Source organism: Chionomys nivalis, chromosome 11 (genome assembly GCF_950005125.1).
Source record: "Chionomys nivalis chromosome 11, mChiNiv1.1, whole genome shotgun sequence".
Taxonomy (NCBI): domain Eukaryota; kingdom Metazoa; phylum Chordata; class Mammalia; order Rodentia; family Cricetidae; genus Chionomys; species Chionomys nivalis.
The window spans coordinates 20,047,453-20,074,985 of NC_080096.1; the positions used below are offsets into that span (position 1 = coordinate 20,047,453).

The following is a 27,533-nucleotide window of genomic DNA, read 5'->3' on the forward strand; positions in this document are numbered from 1 at the left end:
AACTAGCTCTTGTAGACCAGGCTGGCTGGTCTCGAACTCACAGCTATCCGCCTGCCTCTGCCTCCCGAGTGCTGGGATGAAAGGCGTGCGCCACCACCGCCCAGCAGTCCCCTCTGCTTTCATTCTTTGAAAGCTGGGTCACAAAAAACCCCATCTGCTTTAGACTACTAGTGTCTTCTGATTTGATTTTCCTCCACAGAATCATTGTCCTTGTACGTGCAGCCTGTAGTCACATCTCTGAAGATCAGAAAGTCAATCACCTTTTCTTTTTAGGCAGATTCCCTTAGGTAGCTTAGGTTTCCTTTGGTGATCTTCCATCTCTGCCTCCTGATTACAGGAATGTACCACTATGCCCATCTTTGTTAAAGGATTATTCTTATTAAGACAACCATTCATATTCATTCAAAAATATGTACTGGCCAGGGGATGAGATGGAGCTCAGCGAAGCACTTCCTGGCATATAGGAGACCCTGGCTTGATCTCCAGCACAGAAAAAAAAGTATTAAATACACATGCCAGTTCGATGAGAGGTACGGAGACAGACAGGGTTACTGGCTTATAAATGAGGTTTTTCCCAGCTTAACGCAGTCAAAAGAAGATGTTGCGTGACCTGGACGATCAGTTCACCTTTCTAACCTGAAGTGGCCTCACTTTGTGTGAGTGGCTGGCAGTGTGGCCCATTATCTGGAAGGAAGAGGTAAGGCTTGTGAACACAGCAACAAAGTTCAGTGAGTTTGGCAAACAGGGCTGAAGAAGGCTTCTGGAGGAAGTAGCATCTTGAAGGCTTCGTTTAGGCCACAAACAGGATGAAAGCAGTGAATTCTCCTTATGATTTCAACGGGCAGAGCTTGCAGACAGTAGTGATCATGGATGTGACCGATAAGACTGAAGAAGTAGATTGAAACACATCTTGGCAGGCCTTGAGGCCCAGCCTAAAGGTTTAGCTTTATTTGACAGCTGATGAAATACCAATGGATTTGTTTTTAATCTGGCCATTAACATTACAGTTATTTTTGTTTGTGTGTCTGATGGTAATGAGAATAGGGTCCTAACTGAATCCTGTAACACTAGGACCCATCTCCAGCCCCAGAGTATATATTTTTACAATGAAATCTGATGTAGAGTTGTTTAGAAGAGAATTTAACCCAAAGGGTCATTCAGTGACCAAGGGTCTATTACTAGAAAGATATCATGCCAGGTGGCGCACGGAGGAGGAAAAGATGTCAAAATATGGACCCTGACCTCTACAAGTTTATAATTAAAATTTTCAAACAAGACAAATACATGGAAATGATAATACAAGGGTGAGAAGTATTAAAATGCAGAGAGAAGGACGCAGCCCAAGTGCCTGGGGAGCTCAGAAGGGGGTGGGCAAACTGCCTTCTCCACAGTAGCTAGACAGGCATTAGACCTAGTCAGATCAGATCGTTTCTGGTACCATAAACCTAAATTCAGACTATTTCAGAGGGGATCTGAAAGGACTAGTCAGCTCTGGCCCTGTCCAGGACTCCTTGACTAGAAGAAAGAGAACTTAAGTTGAAACAAAAAGAGAGGCCTGAACGGATCTCTGTGAGTCCGAGACCAGCCTGGTCTACAAAAGCTAGTTCCAGGACAGACTCCAAAAACCACAGAGAAACCCTGTCTCGAAAAACCAAAAAAAAAAAAAAAAAAAAAAAAAAAAAGAGAGAGAGGCCTGAAGAAACAGTGAAGGATGAGATCACTGGATGTGAATGAGTGAAGCAAGCTTACAGTGCTGGGGAGGGGGGGAGGCTGGAAGAACCAATCTCCCCGCAAAAGGAGAGGTGAGTAGCAGAAGTGAGGAGGGTGAATGTCTAGAAAAAAGAGGGATAAAAACAGAAACTGGGGGAGCACCCACGCTTAGGGAGTGGAAGGAAAAAGCAGAGTCAGACAGGAGTGGCCAGAGGGAGAAGTGAGAATAGACCCAGACAAACACCTAAGTTACCGAGTTTCCAGGAGCACCTGGAGGGTGGAAGACGGGAATGAAGGCACCTAGACAGAGTAGAAGAGGGAAACTATAGCAATAAGGATTGAGATTAAATTTAAGATTGCCAAGGGTATTTTTTTTTTCAAGGAGGGTTTTTCCAGAGACGCCGCAAATATAAGGTAGGTGATTTCCTTGGCTTAGTGCTTTCTAAAGGTGCAGCTCTCTGAAGACCGGAGGGGACAGGGTGGTGGCTGTTGGCCTTCAAATATGTGGTATTTGATCTATAATTAGAGCAACTGGATGTGGTTAGGGCTTCTCTGTAGCCCTAACCAGTCCCTCCAGGAACTGGAAAGCTGAAGAACTTACTCGGAAGGGATTTCACACCTGGCTGTCTGGCCCAGCCCAGAGAAGTCCCGTTTCATCACAGAGCCCAAATGACTCTCTGGGCTGTCACTCTCATCTGGTATTGCCAGAGGTCTGACTAAACCTTCTTGCAAAAGTTTGCAGCATCTGTTCGAGGCCAACTACAGCTCCCAGAGTTCCCAGGTGCTTCTCGATGCTGATTGGAGAGATGGATGGCTCCGGAGGGAGGTGTCGACCCCGCCTTCCCGGGAAACAGGCCTCTGATTGGCTGATCCGTGGGGCTTTTTTGTCCCCGCCCTCCTCCAGGGACCGCAGCGGGCTGACAGAGCCCGGCGAGCGCTGGCTGGCAGTTCCGCGGTGGGGATGCTGAGGAGCGCCGGCTTCGCGAGCAGCGCTGGCCACTGCGGACTTCCGAGGCACTCCGGGCCGTGAAAAGCCCTGCGCCGCGGCCAACCCCAGGCCTCCGAGGCCGGCCGCAGTTCCCCAAGCCGGGCTGGAAGAAGTGTCCAGCGTGGTAGCGCCGGTTCTCCGCATCCCGAGAGACACCCCAGGGTTCTCGAGCTTCCCTGGCGACCCCTAGCCCCGGCCTCCGGCGAGCGACCGCCCCAGACCCCCTTGGGTGCCCCAGGCGCGGACGAACCGCGGCTGGGTCCTGGCGCACACCATGATCGTTGCGGACACCGAGTGCCGGACGGAGATCAAGGGCTACCTGCCGTTCGCCAGGGGCGGCGTCGCGGGCCCCGGGACCCAAGAGGTAAGCAGCAGCCCGGCGGCACCGCTCTTCTCCGGCCACTGCCGAGGCTCGGGCTGTCCCGAGCTAAGTCTGGAGCGCCCACCGGGTTTAGGGTCTGGTAGCACGTAAGCTAGGACTAGGGTTGCATCAACTGCAGCCTCCGGTCTCTTACCTCCCCTCCCCTCGCCCTCACTCACCTCCCCCCCACCCCCTTCTTACACACCCTGCGGGGGGAGGGGGCTGCGGAGCCCTCCTCGGACTCCTGGCCAATGAGAGGGGACGCCTCCTCGTGGCTCTCTGGGTTTATGCTCTGGTGGAGCGAGCGTCTTCAAGTCCAGGCAAATCCCGGCCGGAGAGACCCGACCACTCCTCCTCCCCGCCCCCTTCCGCAGATTCCCTTCCTCTAGGTGGGGGCAGGCGGCCGGGAGCTCTTTCTAGGATCGGTTTCTGCACCTATCGTGAAACCAAAGGAGTGAGCCGTCTGGAACTGGCCAAGGAAGATCAATCCCCTTCCCCAGTCCCCGCCTGCACCCCCGATCTGGAAATTGGCCGGAGTGCTTTAGGGGTTTGGATGGCTGCCTGATCCTCCGCGGTAGCGGCCAGAGCTGGGGGAGACAGCGAATAACCCTTGGTCCCGACTCCCGAAGTCTCAGGATGCTCCCTATTAAAATGTTCTGGGGTTCTCAAAGTTTGTTTTGCTGTCTCCTCAGAAAGTAGAGGGCCTTCGCAGGGAGTCGAGGTATAATGCTGTTACAAAGCCCCTTTTCCTCCCAGCAGCCTCGACAATGAACGCCTTCTATTATTTTTGGAGCGCCTACTGTATGCAGGGTACAGGTTTTGTCTGACAAAAGCAGCAAATACAAACCGTACTGTTGCCCCATTTTACAGAATGAGAAAACTGAGGCCCAAGAAGGCCTGAGAGAGGCTGCTTTTCACTTGATCCTTAGCCTTTGGCCTGTGTTATGTCTAGGATTTTGGAGAATGGTTGGCACTGCCGAAGATATTTCTGAGCCTAGTGGAGTGTGGACGATACACTGCCAGAGCTGGTGTATTGATGGGGCTGGGAATGGGTAGAGGGCTAGTACTAAGGCGTCTGTGTAACTCTAAGAATATTTCACCCCATGTCTGAGGAATGTCATTTCTGGGGCTTCTCCATCCAGTGGCCGGTGTTTTCTTTGAATATTTAGGAATCTGGGTGAAGAAATGACCCTCGCTTCTGCCTATTCTTTTCTGGTCACTCTTGTTTGTCTGCTTTGTGAACAATGTTGTCCCTGAGAGCAACCTTGCACTGGTGAGTGCTAGATTCTCGTCCCACCCTCCACTTTCTTGCTGGGTTATCTTGGCCAAGTGAGGTGAGCTCTTTGATTGCAGTCTCTTGCATAGAGATTTGATGGTATCTCCACGAGATTGTTGAACAAATTAATTTAAAATACAAGCAAAAGCTTGAGCTGTGTGCCTGAAACATATTTATTGCAGAGAACATGTTATTGCATTAAAAATGCTAGCTTCTGTCAGACTGGCTTAGCAGACATCCCCTCCCCACCCCCAGTGCCTCTCAAGGGACTTCCTGAGTCTGTTCTCTGCTGCCTGAGTGGGGAGAGCCCGCAAGTATCTCTCCCCACGGTGCAGGCAGGAAAGAAGATCTCAGGTGGTCAGTTCCTCAGGGAGATGGGGTGCCTTAGAGAAAGCCTCTCCCAATCTCCCCATTTTCAGACAGGATCTCACTCTGCAGTCTATCTGGCCTTGACTTCATGACCCTCTCCCCACTTCAGCCTCCTGAGTGTTGGGATTACAGTGTCCCCCAACCTGACGTTCACTGAATTTAAGAAGGTCACTTTACAGTATTAGAGAAAGCTGACAATGCTTACAACATTTCTACTTCTTTTCCTTCATGAAAAAATGACCTGCTGGTCAGTTGTGGTACACACTCTGGAGGCAGAGGCAGGTGGGTCTCTGAGTTCAAGGCCAGCCTGGTCTACAAGAGCTAGTTCCAGGACATCCAGGGCTACACAGAGAAACTCTGTCTCAAAAAAAAAAAAAAAACCTAAAAAAATATAAAAGGAAAGAGAGAAGATGTCCTTACAGATGTCTGCTATCAGTAGAATCCTGATCTGGTGATAGGCTGCCCATCTTCCAGACTGCAGTGCTCCAGATTCAGGGAAGGGCTGGATGGTTAGCAAGTACTTCAACTGTTTCAGACCCTCTGGAACGTCCAGGCCTTCAGATGCGCTTGTCTCCCGAGAGTTCGAGGCTCCGACCCTTGCCTTGGGTGGTATGTTTTCAAAACCGTGTTGGATTCTAGAGTAACTTCCTCAAACGTCACTTCCTCAGAAAAAGCTTTTTTTTCCCCTCGCCTGATGAGTCCGTCTGTGCACCACTTTGTCCCTTCTCCTTTGTGAGTTAGCTCCATCTAAGGTAGGCCTTTCTGCCTCCCTCTCCTGGACCAGGGAGACCCTGCAGGCCTCTTGGTTCTTTGCAACTAAGTGTTTAAATGGCACTGTTGAGGCTCCGAAGCTCCATATGAATTGTGCTGGACCCGGAAGGGGACCACTCTGAGCTTCGGTCCATTTTCTCTAAAGAGGGGATAAGTTTTGTTTGTCTCAGGATGGTTGAGATCAAACATGTAAAGCCCTTGAAGCCAGGGCCCAGCCCATGCTGTCTGCTGCTCTGCTGAGCCTGCTTTTCTGTCTTTCAGCTCAGGTGTAAACCAGGCTCCTGTCTGAGTTCAGCTGACATATAGTGGGCAGTCCCAGCTGGCAGAGTGTCTTAGCAAGTGTCTCTAACTGAGTCCTGGGGCTGGCAGACTCCAGAGAGCAAGAACAGAGATTGGGCTACTCAGAGGGGCCAATGCGGCTGGATTAAATCGCCATTTCCAGAAACTGTTATGGTAGAGTGGAAAGGGCCTTGTAGAAGATGCCAGGCATTTTGGGGTTCAAACTGTGCATTAGACACTTGGTAGTTGGGGCTTAATTTTTAGACATTTAATTGACTCTCCTATGCAAAATAAGCCCCATAGCCTTCAAACTCATATGGATCATTTGTAAATAGGGTGGGAGCTCTCGAGTTTAACACAAATTACTGTCTAGCAAGCCTTTGAATTAGGAGCTTGGCCCTTTCTCTGAAGCAGGTAGTCCCTTTTACCAAAGGCCTAAAGACCCCCTAGTGAGCCCTCCCAGAGAGTGGTCTGACTTCATTGTTCCTGCCTCCACAGGATCCCTTCAATTGGAAATGGAGAAAAAGCCAATGGTAGCAACAGCCACACCTCCACTCCTACCCCCACCCCCGGTTTCCCTGTTTTTTGTTTTTTTGGGGTGTTTTTTTTGGAGGGGGGGTTCGAGACAGGGTTTCTCCGTAGCTTTGGAGCCTGTCCTGGACCTAGCTCTTGTAGACCAGGCTACAAGAACTCACAGCGATCCGCCTGCCTCTGCCTCCCAAGTGCTAGGATTAAAGGTGTGCGCCACCACCGCCCGGCCCCTGTTTTTGTCTTTAAAGCTGGATTGGAATCATGACTTCATCGGGTGTACTGAACCTGGGCTCGTCAATGTGGCAGGCAGCCCCTAGGCACATCTGACAAAATCTAGTGCTAGTAACACCAGGTTGGATGGCACACATCTGTAATCCCAGCATTTAGGAGGCTAAATTAGGAGTTTTGCCCCGAGTTCAAAGCTGCAGAATGTGTTCCACGCCTGCCCTCATGTGCTACAAAGTGAGGCCTTGACCCAAAACAATGAAACAAAATTTAGAACTGGTGTGGTGTAGAAGCAGGGGTTTGAAAGTTTCAATTCAGACCAGGCTACATATCATCTCGAAAAATTAACCAAAGCCAGGTGGTGGTGATGCATACCTTTAATCACAGCCCTCAGGAGGCAGAGACAGGTAGATCTTTGTGGGTTCAAGACCAGCCTGGTCTACAGAACTAGTTCCAGGACAGGCTCCAAAGCTACAGAGAAAGCCAGTATCAAAAAACCAAAAAAAAAAAAAAAAAAGTTACTTTCTTTTTTAAAAATATATATATATATGTGTGGATATGTACACATGTGTGCAAGTGCCCACAGAGACCAGAAGGGAAAGTTGGATCATCTGGGGCTGGAACCACCCAGTGTGGGTGCTGGGAACCAAACTTGGGTCCTCTGTTAGAGTAGCAAATAGTCTTAACCACTAAGCCGACCCTCCAGCCCCAAAAGTTCTACTGGACTGGTGTACTAGAAACAGGAGTAACAACAGGAAACCAGACCCTTTGTGCCCTCAAGGCAAGAGTCCCCTCGGTAGGTGTTGAGGGTGGGGGTAGTGAATTCCTAAAACCAGGTGCAGATGAGGAACTTAGCATTCTTGGCAAACTCTGGGTGCTGGTTCATAAACCTTGGTTATCAAGAATGGGAAATGGCTCCCATACCGCCGGGAACCTGGTCTGTGTTCACCCACGTTCACCTCCCGCACTTCCTCCCAAGCTGAGTGACCAGAAGTGGCTTGCACCTCTCATCTGTAAAGCTTTAGTCGGTGCCTATGCCAGTGGAGCCAGGGAATACCTACTGCAGCTATTACTCAAGATAGCTGTTGCCTGTCTGTCCCAGGGAATGGAGCCATGGCTGATTGGGTGGTGTCACCTCTTGGCTGTGGGAGCCTGCTCCTCCAGCTTCCCCTGGACTTGCCCTGATGTCAAGGTCAATGGAACTTTCTGGATACTGGAGCCCTGGATTCCTAACCCTGTCTTGCATTCAAGACTTGCGGGTGTCTCCTCGGTATCTCTTCCATCTTCACCAGCTCTGCTGCCTTCTAACCGACCTCCAAGGTCACCCGCGCCCCAGTAGTTTTCCCTGTCCTGTTAAAGCACCGCACACGCTCCCACCGTGCCATTACTCACAGCCGGTTGCATCCTGGTCACCATTTGTTTGCTTTTTCTCTGGGAACTGAAGTGATGTGAACATCGCCTGGGACTTGGTCTTTGCGCTGTTGTATTTTACACTGCTTGCAATCCAGTCATCAAAAAATTGGCAGGTGAACCACATCGTTCTGATTTTACCTGGGAAGCTCTCAGTGCTGTGCTCTGTACCTGAAAGAGTGATTTGATTAGTAAATGATACCAGCAGCGTGTCCCCCACCCCCTTCCCTATGGATTGCTGGAGGTGGGACTTTGGTTTCTGTCAGAGGAAAAAAGCTTCACAAAGGGATTCTAATGGACTCCGGGCAGGGAAGCTCTTGTTTGAAATAACAATGAAGTTAATGACAGGGGACTTTAAGTGCTCTCCCTGGTGGAGGTGCTGAGGTGTAAATCTGTGTCGCTTAGTCCCATTAAATTCTTTTGATTAAGCCTTTGATCCCAGCACACAGGAGGCAGAGGCAGGTGGCTCGAGGCCAGCCTGGTCTACAAGATTTAGTTCCAGGACAGGCTCCACAGTTACGGAGAAACCCTGTCTCGAAACAAACAAACAAACAAACAATCCTTATGATGATCCAGTGAGAATCTCGTTATTCCGGAAGGAAACTGAGGCTCACATAGCTGACTGGTGGGTGGAGCTATCTATTTCTACTTTACTTATTTATTCTTTGTGTTAAGCCTTGAACTCAGGGCCTTGTGCAGAGAGTGCGTGGCTACTTGAGTTCTACTTTCCACTCCCTCCGTGGCTGCACTCTCCCGAGGAGCAGTGGTCCCCACCTCCGAAGCTTTCGCTGTGAAATACCGATAGGTGTAGAACCATCGCTTAGGACCCGGACCCAGGGATATATCGTTTCCTTCCCATGCTGGCTCTTGGCTCAGACTTGAGGCTCTGGTGATCCCAAGGCAGTTCCCTATCCCTTCCCCGCCCTTATTTCTCTGCCTGTGCTGCTGTGGTTTCTCTTTTCTCCTTTTCATTTTCATTTTTTCAGCTTAGAATTTTAGTGTCTGCATATTTCACATACACCCCAGTGGTCTTGTTTGTTTGAGGGCATCACCTCACTCTGTAGCCCAGGGTGGCCTCCCCACGGCTGGTATTACAGGTGTTTGGCCAACTGCCCTCAGGTCCTCTGGAGTGAGGGAGGCCCAGTCAGCGGAGTCAGCAGCTCTTATCTCCCAGACAGAGCTGTTGGGCACTTTCTCAAGTGAGGGAGGAGGGGAGCTGGAAGGGAGTGCTTGGGGATGGTGGTGTTTCTGCTTGTCCTCAGACCAGCCCAGCCTGCTGCTACCTCTGACAAGTGCGGGTTGAAGGCCTGCGTGGAGGCTAGTGAGACATGCCCTTCTCTCCTCAGAATTCAGACTCCAGAGAGCCTAAGTAACTCTCCTAGACCACACAGCTGTTTAGCAGCCCCGCCAGTCTGCACACCTAGGCCTCTGGACTCCTTCTTTCTTTCTTTTGTTATGTCGTCGACCCTAGGGGACTTTTGGTCACTTCAAAAATATAAGGCTGGAGTACAGTTTTGAGTCCCTGAACATCTGAGGTACCAGGACTAGGCCTGGATCTTACCAGAAGAAAGGGCTGGGGGACAATCCCTCTGTAGTGAAGGCAGAACTATTATTTGGACCAATTATTATCATCAGTTGGTATGGAGAGCCCCACGCCGTCATTCAGAAACTAAGTGAATAAGTAGAATGTTCTCCCAGTCCTCGGATCTAGGAGCAGGAGAAGCAGCTTCATTGAATACATGGCTCTGGCTCAAATAAGCTCAAGTCAGAATAGCTGCCACCAGCCTGCACCTCCCACTTGGATTCCCCCCACTGCTTTCTGTTTTCATTCACAGAGCAGAATGAATGACGTTGCCCTGCTCCATGTGGGAGCGGAGCTGTTTAAAAGAGGCCCTTAGCAGACTGTGTTTGCGGAGGCAGAAACGCTGGGAACCGTGTGGTCACAGACTGTAGACCTGACAGTAGACCTGGGAAGGCTACTGAGCCCCAAAGGGGAGACCTCCTGTTTATCTGGAAGTCTTTGGTAAGGGGAGGTTGGGGTTTTAAGGGACTGGAACAGATTCATACTTCAGAAGTTAATCTGATTACCAGGTATCGGATGAATACTGGGTAGTGGAGGGCTGGCATCGGGCAGAGTAAGTAGTGCAGGCATGGACAGTTGGTGAGGCTCCGAGCCGTGATAGCCTAGATATGGCGAGAAGGGTAAACAAATGACCGTTTGCAGAGGGCTGTGACCAACGCAGCCCAGTGTAGAATGTGCCCCCCATGCCAAGCGTCGTGCCTAGGTTCATCCTTAGCATTGAAGAAAAGAGAAAACAAAAAATAAAAACGATTATTTGAGAGGAATTGAAGCTTCTTCCTAGGCGTGTAGGGTGGTAACTGGCTTTGGAATATAAAGGGTTCTTATTTTAAAGGGGTCTTCCCCTGAGTCCCAGACACTGTCTGATTGGTAACCCTCACTAGCCTGGAATTGACTCTATAGACCAGATTGACCTTAAACTCACAGAGATCCTCCTGGCTTTGCCTCCTCGATGCTGGGATTGAAGGCTGTGCCACCATTTGTGGCCTTTTTGAAGCCGGGCAGTGGTGACACACGTCTTTAATCCCAGTACTTGGGAAGCAGTGAGTTCGAGACCAGCCTGGTCTACAAAGCGAGTTCCATGACAGTTCCATGACTGTTACACAGAGAAACCCTGACTCGAAAAGCCAAAAAAAAAAAAAAAAAAAAAAAAAGTGTGTGTGTGCATGCATAAATTACAGCATGCGTGTGTGTGTTTGTGTGTGTGTGTGTGTGTGTGTGTGTGTGTGTGTGTGTGAGACCAGAGGACAATTTGTAGGAGTCAGGTCTCTTTCTAATTTGTGGGTGCCCAGAGATTGAATGTAGTAGGTCTTCACACTTGGTGGCAAGCCCCCTTACCCACTGAGCCATGTCTTTGGTGATAGGCAACATGACAGTTGTCTGTTTCCTTCCTCTGGCCCCTGCCACTCAACCATGCTGGGTTTTCTAGGTCCTTGCTGAGTGCCTGAGCAGGTCGGCCTTGCTGTGCCCTCTTAGTGAGCTGCTTTCTTATCCATTTGCTACCCGACAAGTGGGTCTGAATGTGGCTCCTCCATGGAGGGTGTACCAAGAAGGTAGTTTAGAAATGCAGCATCCCAGGGTAGAGAAGGATGCTAAGGGACTAACAGTCTGCCAGCTAACCTCCGCCTGCCAAGTAACCGTCATGTGTTTTTGCACAGGATCATCAGGAAGGCCGGGCTCGGCGAGGTCCTCGAGGACCCAGCGCCTTCATTCCCGTGGAGGAGGTGAGTCTGGACTGGGGACTGGCGTCTTTGGTCCCTCAGAGGAAAGGCCGTGGAACACGGGTAGATCGGGATCTTTTATTTTCCCACTCCTGACTTACTTAATTTAAAAAAAAAAAAAAAAAAACTCTTGAAAGCCGGGTGATGGTGACACTCAGGAGGCAGAGGCAGGCAGATCTCTGTGAGTTCAAGGCCATCCTGGTAACAGTAAGTTCCAAGACAGGTTCCAAAGCTACACAGAGAAACTCTGTCTGGAGGGGGGCGGGGAGATGGAATTATAGTGACACACCAAACTTGACATTCCCAAACTAGTGCTTATTTCGATGTAATAAGACAAGAGATAGAGCCACGTCTCTTCTGAGCCATGGTCACTTATAGAAGTATCTATATAGCAAAAAAAAAAAAACTTTAAAATTACCTTCTGTTTATTGTTTCAGGTGTCCGAAGCATTGGGTTCACTTAACATTTATGCTTGTAATCCTAGTACTTGGGAAAGCAGAGGCAGGAGGATTGCTGTAGATTTGAAACCAGCCTGGGCTCCATAGCTTAGATCCATCAGAAATAAGGAGAAATTCAACCATCTCAAAAAGAGCATGGGGGAATGTGCAGGTGGGGAAGGGAAAGCAAGCCCACTCTGGTCTCACAGCCACAGAACCAAGGTCATGGTGCCAGCTTGCTCTTGTTTACTTTACAAGAACATCTTTCAGCCAGGCGGTGGTGGCGCACGCCTTTAATCCCAGCACTCGGGAGGCAGAGGCAGGCGGATCTCTGTGAGTTCGAGACCAGCCTGGTCTACAAGAGCTAGTTCCAGGACAGGCTCCAAAACCACAGAGAAACCCTGTCTCGAAAAACCAAAAAAAAAAAAAAAAAAAAAAAGAACATCTTTCAAAAAAAAAGAACATCTTTCACCTGCAGAATCGGTTCACCCTTGGCCTAGCTGCTGTGCTGATGTTGTGACAAGGTCTTAGCTCTGTGTCCTGGCTGGCCTCACTCACTGAGAGGTCTTGCTCCCTTAGCCTCCTCATGCTGGGATTACAGACGTGGACCACCACGTCCGGCTCATGGTTAGCTATTTCCTTTTCTCTGTGCTAAGAATCAAATCTAGTTGGTTTGATTGACACGCATTCTAGGCCAGCGTCCCACCCACTACTGAGCTACATCCCTAGCCCCCACTCATTCAACAGGGATAGAGAATAAGACAAACCTTGCCGTCCTGGAGCTGCGTTCTAGTGCATGGGTGACATGGGAATGCCTTCAGAATATACACACACAGGGAATCTGTTGTACAGGGATGGAGCTTCCCGTTTCCTCTTTCTGGTTTTGAGATGGCTTTAGTCTAAGCCAGGACTGCCTAGAACTCACCGCGTAGATTAGACTGGCCTTGAACTTGTGCTGTCTCACTTGTAGGCCAAATGGTTTGTGGCCTGCTAAAAAAGATCTGAGTTCTCTTTCCCCGTCTTTAGTGAGGGAACAACCACCCAGTGATATTTGCATCTATACCCCAGCATTTCAACTCACATGTTGTTGTTGTAGTTGATTTTTCTTTTCACTTATGAATGACTTTTTTTATTTAAAAAAAAAAAAAGGAAAAAAACAGGTCTTGGAGTTCATCTAGATTAGAATCCTGTTTCTGTCATTTATCAGATCTGTGGCTTCAAGCACATCTGGTCTCTTCATCTATTAATGGAGGAAAATAATAGCACTCACCTCGCAGGACAAGTTCAGACACTCAAGGAGATTCATAATTGGATGGCTATCTGTTAGAGGAACGAGTCAGTCAGGCCTGGGGATGTAGCTCAGTGGTAGAACACTTGCTTACTATGCACAAGGCCCAGGGTTTGGTGCTCAGCCCCACAATGAATAACTAAGAGAAGGAAGAAAAAGAGGAAGAGGGGCTGTTCTGTAGTTCAGCGTGGGTGCTAGAGCGCTTGCCCGGCATCCACAAAGCCCTGGGTTCGAGCCTTAGCTCTGTATAAACTGATCATGGTGGTGTATGCCTATAGCCCCACCACTTGGAGCAGAGGCAGGAGGATTAGAAGTTTGAGGCCAGCCTGGGCTACATGAGACCCTGAATTTAAAAAAAGAAAAAAGTCCCATGAGGTTAAACAGCTCTACATGAAAAGACAGTTGGGACCTGTGAACTGTTCTGCCCTTCCCGCTACCCTCCATGGCTGTCTGCATCTGCTGTATTAGAAGAGAAATCCTATGAAGACAGGAGAAACCACACACTCACTTTTTTTTTTTATTATTATTGCCAGGGATCGAACCAGGGCCTCATGCATGATAAATATTTAGTTTACCACTGAGCCAGTCTCCAGCAACCATTCTTCTTAATTTCTCCGCAAATCTTCATCTGTAAGAAAGGGGGTAGCGCACGCCTTAAATCCCAGCACTCCGGAAGCAGAGGCAGGTGGATCTCTGAGTTCCAGGACAGCCTGGTCTACAGAGCGAGTTATAGGATAGCAAGGGCTACACAGAGAAACCCCGTCTTGAAATATTTAAAATAGGGAAGAAGGTCTGGGGACATAGTTTAGTGGTAGAATATTTGCCTAGCATGAATGATGCCCTAGGGTTTGATCCTCAGCATTGAAAAAAAAATTATTACAAAAGAAAAATAGAGGAAATGAAACTCTAGTTTAATAGCTGTTTTAAAAGATTGAGTGAGGGGCCGGGCGGTGGTGGCGCATGCCTTTAATCCCAGCACTCGGGAGGCAGAGGCAGGCGGATCGCTGTGAGTTCGAGACCAGCCAGCCTGGTCTACAAGAGCTAGTTCCAGGACAGGCTCCAAAACCACAGAGAAACCCTGTCTCGAAAAACCAAAAAAAAAAAAAAAAAAAGATTGAGTTAGTTGATACATATGAAGTATTTGGGCAGCAAAAGACATGTGTAAGTTCTATTGGGTGCCTAATAAGTCTTCGCTTAATCAGTTTCCTCTTTGGGACACGATGGCAGTGCTCAGTCTCCTCCTTTTATATCTATATAATACAACTCTATTAAAGAAGTGGTTGGTCTGTATGGGACAGACGGAAACCCATGCTTTCCCCTTTGCCTAGCAGATCCTTCGGGAAGGAGCCGAGAGCCTCGAGCAGCACCTGGGACTCGAGGCCCTGATGTCTTCAGGACGGGTGGACAACCTGGCAGTGGTGATGGGTCTCCACCCTGACTACCTTAGCAGTTTTTGGCGCCTGCACTATCTGCTGCTGCATACAGATGGGCCCCTAGCCAGCTCTTGGCGTCACTACATTGCCATCATGGTAAGTGTGTCTGGGCCTGGTGCTTGCAGCAGGGGTGGTCAAATGGTGGGTTCATTTGCTGGGACTCTCCCGAGTTGATTTTTTTAGGTGACGAGGAAGTGCCTAGCTTTACCTGATGATGTCCGTGGAATTTTAGGTTTTGAAGAGGGGCATCTTTAAGAGTGTGCTTTGAAGATGGGGAAACTGAGGTACAAAGGGGTCAGGTCACCAGCAAGCTGGTGGCAGATCTGGTTAGAACATAGATTTCTCTGTCTCTTAGATCTCAAGGGGATCTTTCGACAAAGGGGCAGAAAGGACTGTAGCTCAGGCTTATCGATTCCCTTCACAGGCTGCTGCCCGCCACCAGTGTTCTTACCTGATCGGCTCCCACATGACTGAGTTCCTGCAGACTGGCGGTGACCCTGAGTGGCTTCTGGGCCTCCACCGGGCCCCCGAAAAGCTACGCAAACTCAGCGAGATCAACAAGTTGCTGGCACACCGGCCATGGCTCATCACCAAGGAGCATATCCAGGTGTGCTAGGCAGAGTTGGGACCCCGAGGAAGCCTAGGGGCTGGACTAGGGCATAGCCCAGGGACAGTCACTAAGTGAGTTAGCTCTCCCTCCCTTCCAGGCCTTACTGAAGACTGGAGAGCACAGCTGGTCCCTGGCTGAACTCATCCAAGCTCTGGTCCTGCTAACCCACTGCCACTCTCTGGCCTCCTTCGTGTTTGGCTGTGGAATACTTCCTGAAGGAGACGCAGAGGGCAGCCCTGCCTCACAGGCACCCTCGCCCCCCAGTGAGCAAGGCAGCCCCCCAAGTGGGGACCCACTGGACAACTCTGGGGTAAGTCAGGTTCCTGGGTCTCGGTGTGGGAGAAAGATGGTACGGCCTCTGCTCTGGGAATAGAAACCACTGCTTCGCCAGGCGGTGGTGGCGCACGCCTTTAATCCCAGCACTTGGGAGGCAGAGGCAGGCGGATCTCTGTGAGTTCGAGACCAGCCTGGTCTACAAGAGCTAGTTCCAGGACAGGCTCCAAAACCACAGAGAAACCCTGTCTCGAAAAACCAAAAAAAAAAAAAAAGAAAAGAAAAGAAAAAAGAAACCATTGCTTCTCCATCTCTTCACAGAGAGGGGCTACAGCAAAATTGCTTGGCTTTAAAACTCACAGCCTCTTAGACTCACTGTCAGCTGGGTTTTCTGTTTGTTTGTTGTGCTGTGTTAAGCCTGGAATGGCCTCGAACTTTCTGTGGAGCCAAGGAGTACTGAGACTGAGACTACGGGTGCACGTCATCGTGCTAGCTGATTTGTGTTGTTGTTTGTTGATGTCTTTGACTTTGTTTTGCTATTTTGCGGCAGGGCCTTACTCGGTTCAGGCTAGCTTCAAACTCATGGTGATCCCTCACATCCCCATCTGCTTGCTGTGCTGGGATTAGAGAAGTGAGCCACTATATCTGACATTTTTTTTCCGGTTGACTGTACAAAATTTGGGCTTCAGTATAGCTCAGTGGTGGCTGTTTGCCTAGTCTGTATGAGGTCTTGAGTTCAGTCAGCAACAGCACCAAAAACCATATAATAGGGGCTGGAGACATGGGTCAGTGGTTAAGAGCACTGGCTGTTCTTCCAGAAGATCCAGGTTCAATTCCCAGTATCCACATGGCAGTTCACAACTGTCTATAACTCTAGTTCCAATGCATCTGGCACCCTCACACGGATATGCATGCAGGCAAAGCACAAATGCACATAAAAACAAATTTAAGAACAAAACAAAACCCAAAACCCACCAATCAACAGAAACTGCCATAATCCTAGCATTCAGAAGGCAGAGGCAGGTGGATCTCTGGGAGTTCAAGGCCTCTGGTCTACATCCAAAGCTCCAGGACAGTTAGAGCTACATTGTGACTATCCTGTCTCAAAACAAACAAAACCTAGAAACCTTGTCAAGGGGGCTGGAGAGATGGCTCAGAGGTTGGGAGCATTGCCTGCTCTTCCAAAGGTCCTGAGTTCAATTCCCAGCAACCACATGGTGGCTCACAACCATCTGTAATGGGGTCTGTGCCCTCTTCTGGCCTTCAGGCATACACACAGAATATTGTATACGTAATAAATAAATAAATATTTAAAAAAAAAAAGAAAGAAACCTTGTCAATTACAAGTGAAGGAAGACACTTGTCTCTTCTACATATGGCCTTAGAAATGTCCGAGTGGGAGGTCATATAAACTGCCCGGTGTGATGGCTGGCTCAGAAATGCTCTCGTTCTTTCTTATCACCCAGGAAGGCCTGGGATGTGGAAATTCCTAGTGAAGCTTTCCAGAGTACCAGGAAGGGGACTAGATGTGTCTCCTGGGTCTCCCCACAGGGTTTTGAAGCTGCCCGTGACGTAGAAGCTCTCATGGAACGCATGAGGCAGCTGCAGGAGAGCCTGCTGCGCGATGAGGGCGCTTCCCAGGAGGAGATGGAGAACCGTTTTGAGCTGGAGAAGTCAGAAAGTCTGCTGGTAACCCCCTCAGGTACAGGATGACCGATGCCAGTGCTGGCGCTGCCTCTCTCTTTACCCTTCTGATGGGAGCAGTCACCTCCATGCACCATGCGTTCTGCTTCCAAGAGGTTCTGAGCAAGGGCCTTGTGTTCACACTCACCTTTGAATCCTGGTCTCTTAGCCCTTTGGGGCTTACGTCAGGTAGATGGGACCAAGCTTAGCCGAGCCTTTCCCAGGTTTAAGTATCCTACAGAACTACCACTATCACTGTTATAGGGGCCTTGCCTCCTGCGTTCTTGGACAGGAGTCTCCTCCTCCCCAGGAGTGACTCTAGCTAAAGTCTTCCCACTTATTGTGGGGGAGGCTCTCTGTGGTCCCCTCCTGTACCTCCCCTGGCCTCTCTGATAATACCGAGCCTGCTGTGCTCTAGGCTCAGCCTCACTGACACCTCTTTCTGATTTGGCCCTCAGCGGATATCCTGGAGCCCTCTCCACACCCAGACATTGTATGCTTTGTGGAAGACCCCACTTTTGGATATAAAGACTTCACTCGTCGAGGGACTCAGGCCCCCCCTACCTTCCGTGCCCAGGTGAGGCTCCCCACATTGATGTTGTTCAGTGCCTTGCTTTAGAGTTGCATATAAGCAAGGACAAGGGCTTCCAGTGGTTCTCAAGTTGGATTAAAAAAAAAAAAAACCATGAGGGCACTGAGCTGTGGTAGCACACGCCTTCAGTCCTAGTCCTTGGGAGACAGAGGCAGGTCAATCTCTGTAGGTTCGAGGCCAGTGTGTTATACAGAACAATTCCAGGACAGAGAAACAACAAAACAAAACAAAAAATCCTTAAGTGCACTGGGCAGTGGTGGTGCACGTCTTTAACCCCAGCACTTGGGAGGCAGAGGCAGGCAGATCTCTGTGAGTTCAAGGCCAACCTGGTCTACAAGAGCTAGTTCCAGGACAGACTCCAAAGCTACAGAGAAACCCTGTCTCGAAAAACAAAAAAAATCTGTAAGGGGGCAATGAAGACCTGAAAGATCCAATTCATGGGACTGGAGAGATGACTCGGAGGTTAAGAGCACTGGCTATTCTTCCAGAGGTCCTGAGTTCAATTCCCAGCATCCATATGGTGGCTCACAACCATCTGTAGGTTGATCTGGTTCCCTCTTCTGGCCTGCAGACAGAACATTGTATATATAATAAATAAATTAATAAAAAAAAAAAGATCCCGCTGGGCAGTGGTGGCGCATGCCTTTAATCCCAGCACTCAAGAGGCAGAGGCAGGCTGATCTCTGTGAGTTCAAGGCCAGCCTGGTCTACAAGAGCTAGTTCCAGGACAGGCTCCAAAGCTACAGAGGAAACCCTGTCTGGAAAAAGAACGAAAAAAAAAAAAAATCCCAATTCAGGGGAAAAGTCATCCTGGAACATCGCACCATATCAGATTTGTGGTTCAGGGAGGGTGCGTTATACAAAGCTAAGGTGTGAACTCCAGAGGTCCAGAGGACAGATCTCCGGCCAGCCTTGGGCCTCCCACATCTTGCTCACTGACCTCCTCCCTCATTCCTCAGGATTATACCTGGGAAGACCATGGCTACTCCCTGATCCAGCGGCTCTACCCCGAGGGCGGACAGCTGCTGGATGAGAAGTTTCAGGTAGCCTACAGCCTCACCTACAACACCATCGCCATGCACAGCGGCGTCGACACCTCCATGCTCCGCAGGGCCATCTGGAACTACATCCACTGTGTCTTTGGCATCAGGTGAGCAAGTGTCCCCGAGGTCCAGGTCACGTACACGCCACAAGTCTTTCTGGCGCACACCGTCATTTTTAATTTTTCTTTTCTTCTTGCCTATAATAATTTTTCAAGCCAGGTTTATGTCTGTGCAGGGTTAAAGCTGATAGGAATGCTCATTGTTCAAAGGTTGTAAACAAAACGCTAAGCTCTCTCCCAGAGACAACGGGGCTTTCTGTCCTGTAACACAGAGGATGGGAACCCGTGGCCTTGTACATGCTAGATAAGCGCTCTTACTTTATTTTGTGTTGTTTTTGGTTTTTCGAGACAGGGTTTCTCTGTGGTTTTGGAGCCTGTCCTGGAACTAGCTCTTGTAGACCAGGCTGGTCTCGAACTCACAGAGATCCGCCTGCCTCTGCCTCCCGAGTGCTGGGATTAAAGGCATGTGCCACCACCGCCCGGCAATACATTTTATTTGTATGCGTGTGTGTATACATACATATGTGTGGCACAGTGTCCATGTGGAGGTCAGAAGAAAACTTGTTGGAGTCAGCTCTCTCCCTCTGTAGGGCCAAGGGACGAAACTGGGGCCAGAAGTCTGGGCGGCAAGCTCCCTTACCCACGGAGCCATTTTGCCTGCCCACTGACCATTTTTTTAGGGAGAATTTTTTCTTTAAGTGATGTGATATTCACTGTTGAGTATTTAGGTTGTTTGCATGTTTGTTTTTTGTTTTTCTTTTTTGTTGTTACTTTTTTTCTTTCCCCTTGCTCCTCCTCTCTCCCCACCCCCAAGAAGGAGTCTCTGTTGACTTAAATTTGGGACCCCCTACCCCCACTCCCGCCCTACCCCCACTCCCGCCCTACCCCCTCCGTTTTCTCTGGCCTCCCAGGTATTGATTACGGGCATGGGCTGCCACCCCTGTTGGCAGATTTTACTCTTATGTATACTGTTTGCACTGACTGCTCTCACCACGCATGTTCTCATAGATATATCCCCAAAATAAAATGATTTGTCTAAGATATATACAGAACTTTATTTGTTTGTTCATTTTTAAAGTAGGGTCTCACGGTAGCTCAGGTTGACCTTGAGCTCACAGCAGTCCGGCTAGTTCAGTCTCCAGTGCTGGGATTGCAGGTGTGAGCTAATCACCTGGCTCCAGGCTTTTCCCTCTCCTTTCTTCTTCTCTTCCTTCCTTCCTCTTTTCTTTCTTTCTCTCTTTTTCTCTATTTTAATTTTTGCTCATATCTGTAATCCCAGCACTAGGAAGGCAAAGACGGGAGGATCAGGTAGGTGTTTGAAGCCATCCTTGGCTATATAATAAGTTCACCAGCTGGGCTATAGGACTCTAAAAATAAAAATAGATAAAAAAAAAAAAACACCAGAATCGCTGGGTGGTGGTATACTTGGGAGGCAGAGGCAGGTGGATCTCTTTGAGTTCAAGGCTAGCCTGGTCTACATTGTGAATTCTAGGACAGCCAAGGCTATACAGAGAAACCCTATCTCAAAAAAAAAAAAAATAAGGAAACAAAAAGCCCACTGAAATCATCCAGGTGATTGGTCACCTTATTCGATTATTTGGGTGTTTTTTTCCCTTCCTGTCTTTTTCCCATACACACCTATAAGCTGAACTGGGGAGTGACAAGTGGCTTCTAGGCTCACTGCCAACTTGCTTTTAGATTTTGAGCGAGTTAATTGCCTTCTTTTGGCCGGTCTGGAATTAGCACTGTCTCCTTTTCCCCTCAACTGCCCCGTTCTCCAGGATTAACACGCACTGACCCTCCTGTCCTTTACTATAGGACAAATAGTATAGCCGTGAGATCACTCCCTGCTGTTGAGAGCAATGCCTTCTGTGAATTGCAGTAAAATGAAACTGATGAACACGGTATATTGTATATGACAGAGAATGTAGTTTGTAGGTTCGTGACTGGCATAGTCGGAGCTCAGGAGAGCATGCTCTCTGTCAGTGTTAGAGTGGTCCTCTATGAGCCTGGTAACCGATGACATATGATGTCAGCTGTTTTACTAAGAGGAACCAGGCTTCTGGTTGCTTCCTACCTTCTGGCTTTTTTTCCCCCTCCCCTCCACCCCCTCCTTTTTTTCCCCCTTCTGGCTTTTCTTGCCGCTCTCTGTTCCTCCTTGTGTAGGGTGGGGATGGGGGCCGCGCTGCCTCTGAGAGCAGAGCATGAGTAATTCTGTCCGGGTCTTTCGTTCAGATACGATGACTACGATTATGGGGAGGTAAACCAGCTCCTAGAAAGGAACCTCAAAATTTATATCAAGACTGTGGCCTGCTACCCAGAGAAGACAACCCGCAGGATGTACAACCTCTTCTGGAGGCACTTCCGCCACTCAGAGAAGGTAACAGCGGTGCAGGCACGGAAACAGCCAAGCCAGTCCTGTAGAGAGTCACAGTGGGAGCCTGTTGTCCTTGGTTAAATTCTAGTCCTCTGTGATTGCAGGCTTCTTTCAAATCAGGCGCTCAGGCCCTGTTCCCACGGGGTCTTCAGTGGCAGTTTGGCAGGTGTAGGTTTGAATCTCCTCGCATAAGAGCAGCGTGACTTTGGGCACGTGACCTTGTATCTTTGAGCTTTTCCCCTTTATAATGAGAAGAGACGCTGCCTGCATTTCAAAGTCGGGGAGACACAATGAGGCTAGTGTGGAAACATTTGATCCCGCACTGGAGCCAGTTAATGGCAGCTCTTCTTTCAGACGTGAGATAACGCTGCTAGTCATGACAGGGCATTCCTCAGCGGTCAGTCACCACACCAGATTGCACAGAGCCCAAGCACAGGTCGGGCCATCCTGGTGGGAGGCGTGGGTGAGGCGAGTAGACTGGGAGGACGGGCTGCAGGACGGTAGTCAGCAAGCTTCCTTCTTTCTGTGTTCCAGGTTCACGTGAACTTGCTGCTCCTTGAAGCCCGAATGCAAGCAGCCTTGCTCTATGCCCTCCGCGCCATCACCCGCTACATGACCTGACTCCCTCCTATTCAGGATCAGCACCTGGAGCAGCTGACCCTGGGGCACTGTCCTCTCCGCAAGGATTTCTGTGTCTGGAGACAGATCCAGGCCCCTTTCCGTTTCATGTCCATCCACCAAATGCTGGGGATGGGCGCGTGCGTGGCATGCAGCCCCCTAGGCAAGAAGCCATGCCTTCATTTTCCTCACTGGACTGGACAGGATTGTTGCACTGACTTTGGGGTCTCAGCTCTGCGCCTGGAGCTGGACGACGACCTAGGAAAGCCCAAGGGACCATGCCCCTTTTTCTTTCCTGCTCCTCAAAAAAGATGAAGGCGACTGTGTTAAGCTCAGACCGATGTGCCAGCAGGCTGGGCCCCAGGCACCACAAGTGCTAGGGCCTTCCTGGCCTGGGAAGCCCCTGGCTGCCCCTGTGGGAGAGGAGCAAAGACCTCAAGGGACTGACACTCCAGGAAGCTCGCCTTCCCTCCTTCCTCATTCTCCAATTTCATTACCTCCCACCTGCCTTCCACCCATCAATGTGAAAGTTGGCCTCACAGCTGGTCTGTGCGCCCAGTTCCCCCAAACCCTGTTCTGTTGGGCAGCCTGTACTTTGGTTGCCTGGATATTGGTTCAGTTCTTCTGTCTCCTTTGCCCTCATACCCTTTTCTTCTATGCCTGTTGGTGTAGGGCCCGGGAGAGGGGCCAAACATATCCAAAGAACACACTCTCTCTGGAGAGTTGGAGCCCATGTTGGTCCCTCTGCTGTCTGAAGAATAAGGAGTAAAATGCTGATGCACTCTATATTTGGGTCTCGTGGGGGAGGTCTGGCCTCTGGAGGACTTCCGTAGAGCCAGAGTCAAGTCCTAAGAGGGAGGCAGCCCTACTCTAGACTCTTAACATGCAGACGCTGGATCCCATTCTTCTGATCCCTCCAGCTGCCTAAAAAAATTGAGCCTTTCTTAGGTGGACCAGGACCCGCCCAGTAAGATACCAAGGTCCTCTTTCTCTTGGCCACATCTGCGCATCTCTTGGACCTCACAGTTGCAGACGGAGGGGTTGGCTTAAGTTTCTCAAGGTCTGACGCTTTCCTCTGGGCTCTCAGGCCAAAGCTTCAACAGCAGGCTGATTTTTTTTCTTGCAAGACCTTGAAGGTCTCTGGGGACCTTTATTCTACAGTCAGCCTTCCAAGGGACACCACCCCCACCCCCGTGTCCCTTCTGTCCCCTCTCCTGGATTTAAATGGATTACTTGGCAGAAGCAGTGCAGGACTGACAGGCACTTTACATAGCAAAACAGCTGTGAATTCTGACTTTCCTTCTCTTCCACCAGCAGTGGGTGCCTCCTCTCAGGCAGTCCAGAGGCGACTGAGAAAGTCAAGGACACACTGCTGCTATTCCCACCTCCATTGGGCCAGACCGAGCAGGAGCCTGGCCAGTGCCACATTTCATACCCGTGCCGGCACGGGACACAACTAGTATCCCCATCCACGCTTCGAAGCCCTCCCTGCAATGAAGGTGGGCAAGAGGGGAGGGTGCCTCAGCATGGGGGTACATTCTAGAGGGGACACAATGATGCTCTCAGTGTCCCCTGGGTGGGCGGGAAGGGTATCCAGTGTTAAAGTGCAGAAGTCTCTCGCCTTGTGAGCAGTTCTAGGTAATAGAAATAAAAGTTCACTGAGGTTTGTTTTGTAGTCCTTTGTTAATGGGATGTTTGTCCATTTCCTGAAGGTCAGAGTTCACCTCCTAGCATAAGCCAGAAGCTGTGATTGAGTCATGGATTTGACCCCATGGCCTCTGCCCTGCCTGTGTCCGTGCCCAGCGGGGGCAAGGCTGGGGATTTCTGGCATTGGAAGTCAGTCGGGACGCGGCTGAGGCCCAGTGGTGGAGTTTGCCTCGTGTGTGTAAGGTCCTGGGCTTGATCCCTGGCACCACAAAACAAAGTCTACCATTGCCCGAGTGGCCGATCCTGCCACCCATTTGGCAGGTCTGGCACTGTGGTCTAATAATGGCAGTGTTGTTTTCTGACTAAGGTGGCCCTGAGCTGGGTAGTGGGAGGCCACTTCCCTGAAATTGCAATCATCTTGGAAGAGATTTGCATTTGAGGTCATGGAGGCAGGAATCCAGTGGGACTCGCCTGACTGAGGCCTTGGCACCCTACCATCCTGTTTTTCTCTCATTATTGGACATCCTTGCGACACAGGATGTTTGACCACCTTGAGGGTTCTCCCCTCACCACATTCAACTTCTTATCTAGAAATGAGGAGGTAGGACTATCAGAATCAGATGACTCAGGGCATAAAAAGAGCTCTGGCTGGGCTGGAGAGATGGCTCAGCGGTTAAGAGCATTGCCTGCTCTTCCAGAGGTCCTGAATTCAATTCCCAGCAACCACATGGTGGCTCACAACCATCTGTAATGACGTCTGGCCTGCTCTCTTCTGGCCTGCAGACATACATGAACACAAAATATTATATAGATAATAAATGAATAAATATTAAAAAAAAAAAAAGAGCTCTGGCTGCTCCTGTAGAGAACTTGAGTTCAATTCCCAGCACCCACACACTGCCCATGACTTCTGCTCCAGGGATCTAACATCCTGTCCTGCATGCATACACATAAGTAGAAATAGAATAATGCATCTTTAAAGAAAGTTATTTGTAGCTGGGCGGTGGTGGCACACACCTTTAATCCCAGCACTTGGGAGGCAGAGGCAGGCAGATCTCTGAGTTCAAGGCCAGCCTGGTCTACAGAGTGAGTTCCGGGACAGGAACCAAAGCTACAGAGAAACCCTGTCTCAGAAAAAAAAAAAAAAAAGTGGCTGGGCATGGTAGCACATACCTTTAGTCTCAGCACTTGGGTGGCAGAGGTAGGTGGATCTCTGAATTCCAGGACAGCCAGGGCTATACAGAGAAACCTTGTATGGAAAACTCAACAAAAATTAAATGTGGAGTTGGCACAGTGAGTAAGAACACTTGCTCAAGCTCAAGCATGAAGACTCAAATCCTCAACACGTGTCCATGTCTGGATGGCCGCTTGACAGCATGAAACGCTAGACCTTGGGAGAAGCTAGAGGTGGGGGAGGCAGGAGGACCACAGGCTGCTGACTGCAAACCTAGCTCTGGGTTCATTAAGAGACTGGAGAGGTGGCTCACTGGTTAAGAGCACTGGCTGCTCTGTCAGAAGACCTGGGTTCAGTTCCCAGCACCCACATGCAGTTCAGCTGCAACTGCAGTCCCAGGGGATCTGACACATCACACAGACCTATATGCAGGCAAAATACCAATGCACTTAAAATAAGAATAAAAAAAATTTTTTTAATGTCAAAAAAGAGATGATGTCTTAGAATACCCTGACACGTGTGCATAAACCAGGTACACACAAACACACAACTTAAAAAACATAGAATTGGGCCGGCGGTGGTGGCGCACGCCTTTAATCCCAGCACTTGGGAGGCAGAGGCAGGCAGATCTCTGTGAGTTCGAGACCAGCCTGGTCTACAAGAGCTAGTTTGAGGACAGGCTCCAAAGCCACAGAGAAACCCTGTCTCGAAAAAAAAAAAAAAAAACAACATGGATGGATCCTCTAAGTTGTGCCTGTTTACTAAAGGTGTTGACCTTAATCAAGCTACTCGGTACCAGAATGTAGGTAGATTTTTCTTAGGTCTGACAACTCACAAAAAAAGACATGGACATTTGTTAACTCTGAAAGCCCAGCCTTAGTTCAGGCTTTTTTTTGTTTTTTTGTTTTGTTTTGTTTTGTTTTTGTTTTTCGAGACAGGGTTTCTCCGTAGCTTTTTGGTGCCTGTCCTGGAACTAGCTCTTGTAGACCAGGCTGGCCTCGAATTCACAGAGATCCACCTGCCTCTGCCTCCCGAGTGCTGGGATTAAAGGCGTGCGCCACCATCGCCCGGCCTTCAGGCTTGTTTCTAACTAGCTCTTTTAACTTAACCCATTTTGATTACTCTATGTGCTGCCACATGCTATGTGTGGCTCATGGCTTTTAGCTCTCCTGCATGTCCTGTTTCCTCTAGCTCTCTGGGGTCTCTCTTGCGCCTCCCCTAGATTAATCTCGGCTCTCTTTGCCCGGAAGTCCCGCCTAACCTCCTCCTGCCTAGCCATTGGCCACTCAACTCTTTATTAAACCAATCAGAAAGCGCCTTGGCAAACACATCTTCACAGTATACAAAAAGATTATTCCACAACACCAGGAGCTAGTAAAGACACTGGGCAAACCACGTAGTGGCTAAGTTAAGACTTCTGCTGCCTTCCACTTATTCGAACACTGCTATCAACTGAAGTGTCTTCTCCTAGAAGCCTTCCCATGGAAGATTTGTGAGCACTTTACTGCTGAGGTAGCTGAACAAGCAGGCCTCAAACTTTCCACAATCCTTCTGCCCCTGAAACTTGAGTGCTGGCTATAGCACTATATATAGCCTATAGCACCATAGAAGGCTTTATTCCAGAGTTCTTTTTATTGGATTGTTTTTGTTTTCAGACTGACTGTGTATTTTTTATTTTGTTTTCTGTGACAGGGTTTCTCTGTGTAGCACTGACTGTCCTGGTACTCACTCTGTAGACCATGCTGGCCTCAAACTCAGATTCACCTGCCTCTGCCTTCCCAGTGCTGGGACTAAAGGCGTGTGCCACCATTGCCTGGCTGATTTTTTTTTTTAAAGACAGGGTCTCTGTAGCTTTGAAGCCTGTCCTGGAACTAGCTCTTATAGACCAGGCTGGCATAGAACTCACAGAGATCTGCCTGCCTCCGCCTCCCGAGTGCTGGGATTAAAGGCATGTGCCACCACTGCCCGGCTTGATCTTTTTTTTTTTTTAATTATGTTTTGTGTGTGGAGGTCAGAGGACAACTTGAAAGAGTCTGTGCTGTCCTTCCCCCCTTTGGGATCTGGAGATCAAACTTAGAACAGGTTTGGCAACGGCATCTGTACACATAGGCATGTCACCAACTCTCAGTCGGAAACATTTTTTCCTGTATTTTCGAGCCAAGTTCTCACTATGTAGCTCTGGCTGTCCTGGAACTCTCCATGAAGACCAGGCTGGCCTCAAACTCACAGACATCCACCTGTTTCTGCCTCCGGAGACTGGGATTAAAGGCAAGTGCCACCATGCTGGGTCTTTAACTTGAATTTTTTTAAAGCATGTTTTATTCAGTTAGTCCATGGAACTGAAAACTCTCAAACCCTCAGGTCCAGCTCGTATGTGATGAATATGTTTTAAACCTCTGCAGTCGTGTGTGTGTGTGTGTGTGTGTGTGTGTGTGTGTGATTAGTCTATGGAAGCCTTGAACTGGACTGTAACTTAACATGGCCTTGAACTCCTGGCTGCTCTCCTCCTGTACTGCAGTCAGTGACAGCGGATCCCCGAGTTCCACAGCCAGGAACCAGTGTTTATTTGTTTGACTTCTGCAGGGTTTGTTTTTACACCGCAGAGTTTCATCCTTTGGCTTGCCCTGAGTAGGCAAAGGAGTAGAGGGAATCCCCATAGCTTCCAGGGAGTCACCGGAGCCCAGGAGTAGATAGACAGGAGAAGTGCTGGACAAATTCACACCTTAGGATTCTCTGGAGGACCAGCGGTTGGAGGCAAAGCTGTATATGTTATGTCAGTAACCGCTGCTCTGGTGTTCGCTCACTCAGAGGCTGACCAGTTTCTTACATAGAAGCGCTATAGACACAGGAGCGAATCCTGGGATGAAGCTCGCAATCCCTTGGGATTTCTTGTTAAGTGGAGGAGGCTGGTATAGGATTGTTACTCAACTAATGGTTTGCATTGCAATTGTGACTGGCAACGCAAAGGAGAAATGTGAAGTCCTCCTAAGCAGAAAGTTCTCTCCCAAGGAGATAGATTAGACTGTTAGAGCAGCTACGGCACACTCGAGAGGGCTTTCCCACTCATTGAAGGACCTCC

At 49.3% G+C, this 27,533-nt stretch overlaps 1 protein-coding gene across 2 annotated transcripts; it reads left to right on the forward strand.

The window, feature by feature from the left end:
• Window positions 1-2,670: 2,670 nt before the first annotated feature.
• Window positions 2,671-23,172, forward strand: Sesn2 (sestrin 2). Of its 2 annotated transcripts, XM_057783739.1 has the most exons (10): window positions 2,671-3,062; window positions 11,158-11,223; window positions 14,277-14,474; window positions 14,803-14,985; window positions 15,086-15,298; window positions 16,813-16,963; window positions 17,403-17,521; window positions 18,496-18,686; window positions 20,874-21,018; window positions 21,550-23,172. In XM_057783739.1, exons 1-10 carry the CDS (start codon window positions 2,973-2,975, stop codon window positions 21,634-21,636), a joined length of 1,443 nt encoding a protein of 480 aa, XP_057639722.1. In that variant the 5' UTR covers window positions 2,671-2,972; the 3' UTR covers window positions 21,637-23,172. The 2 variants fall into 2 exon arrangements, with proteins under 2 accessions (XP_057639722.1, XP_057639723.1); XM_057783740.1 differs by lacking the exon at window positions 15,086-15,298.
• The last annotated feature ends 4,361 nt before the right edge of the window (window positions 23,173-27,533 follow it).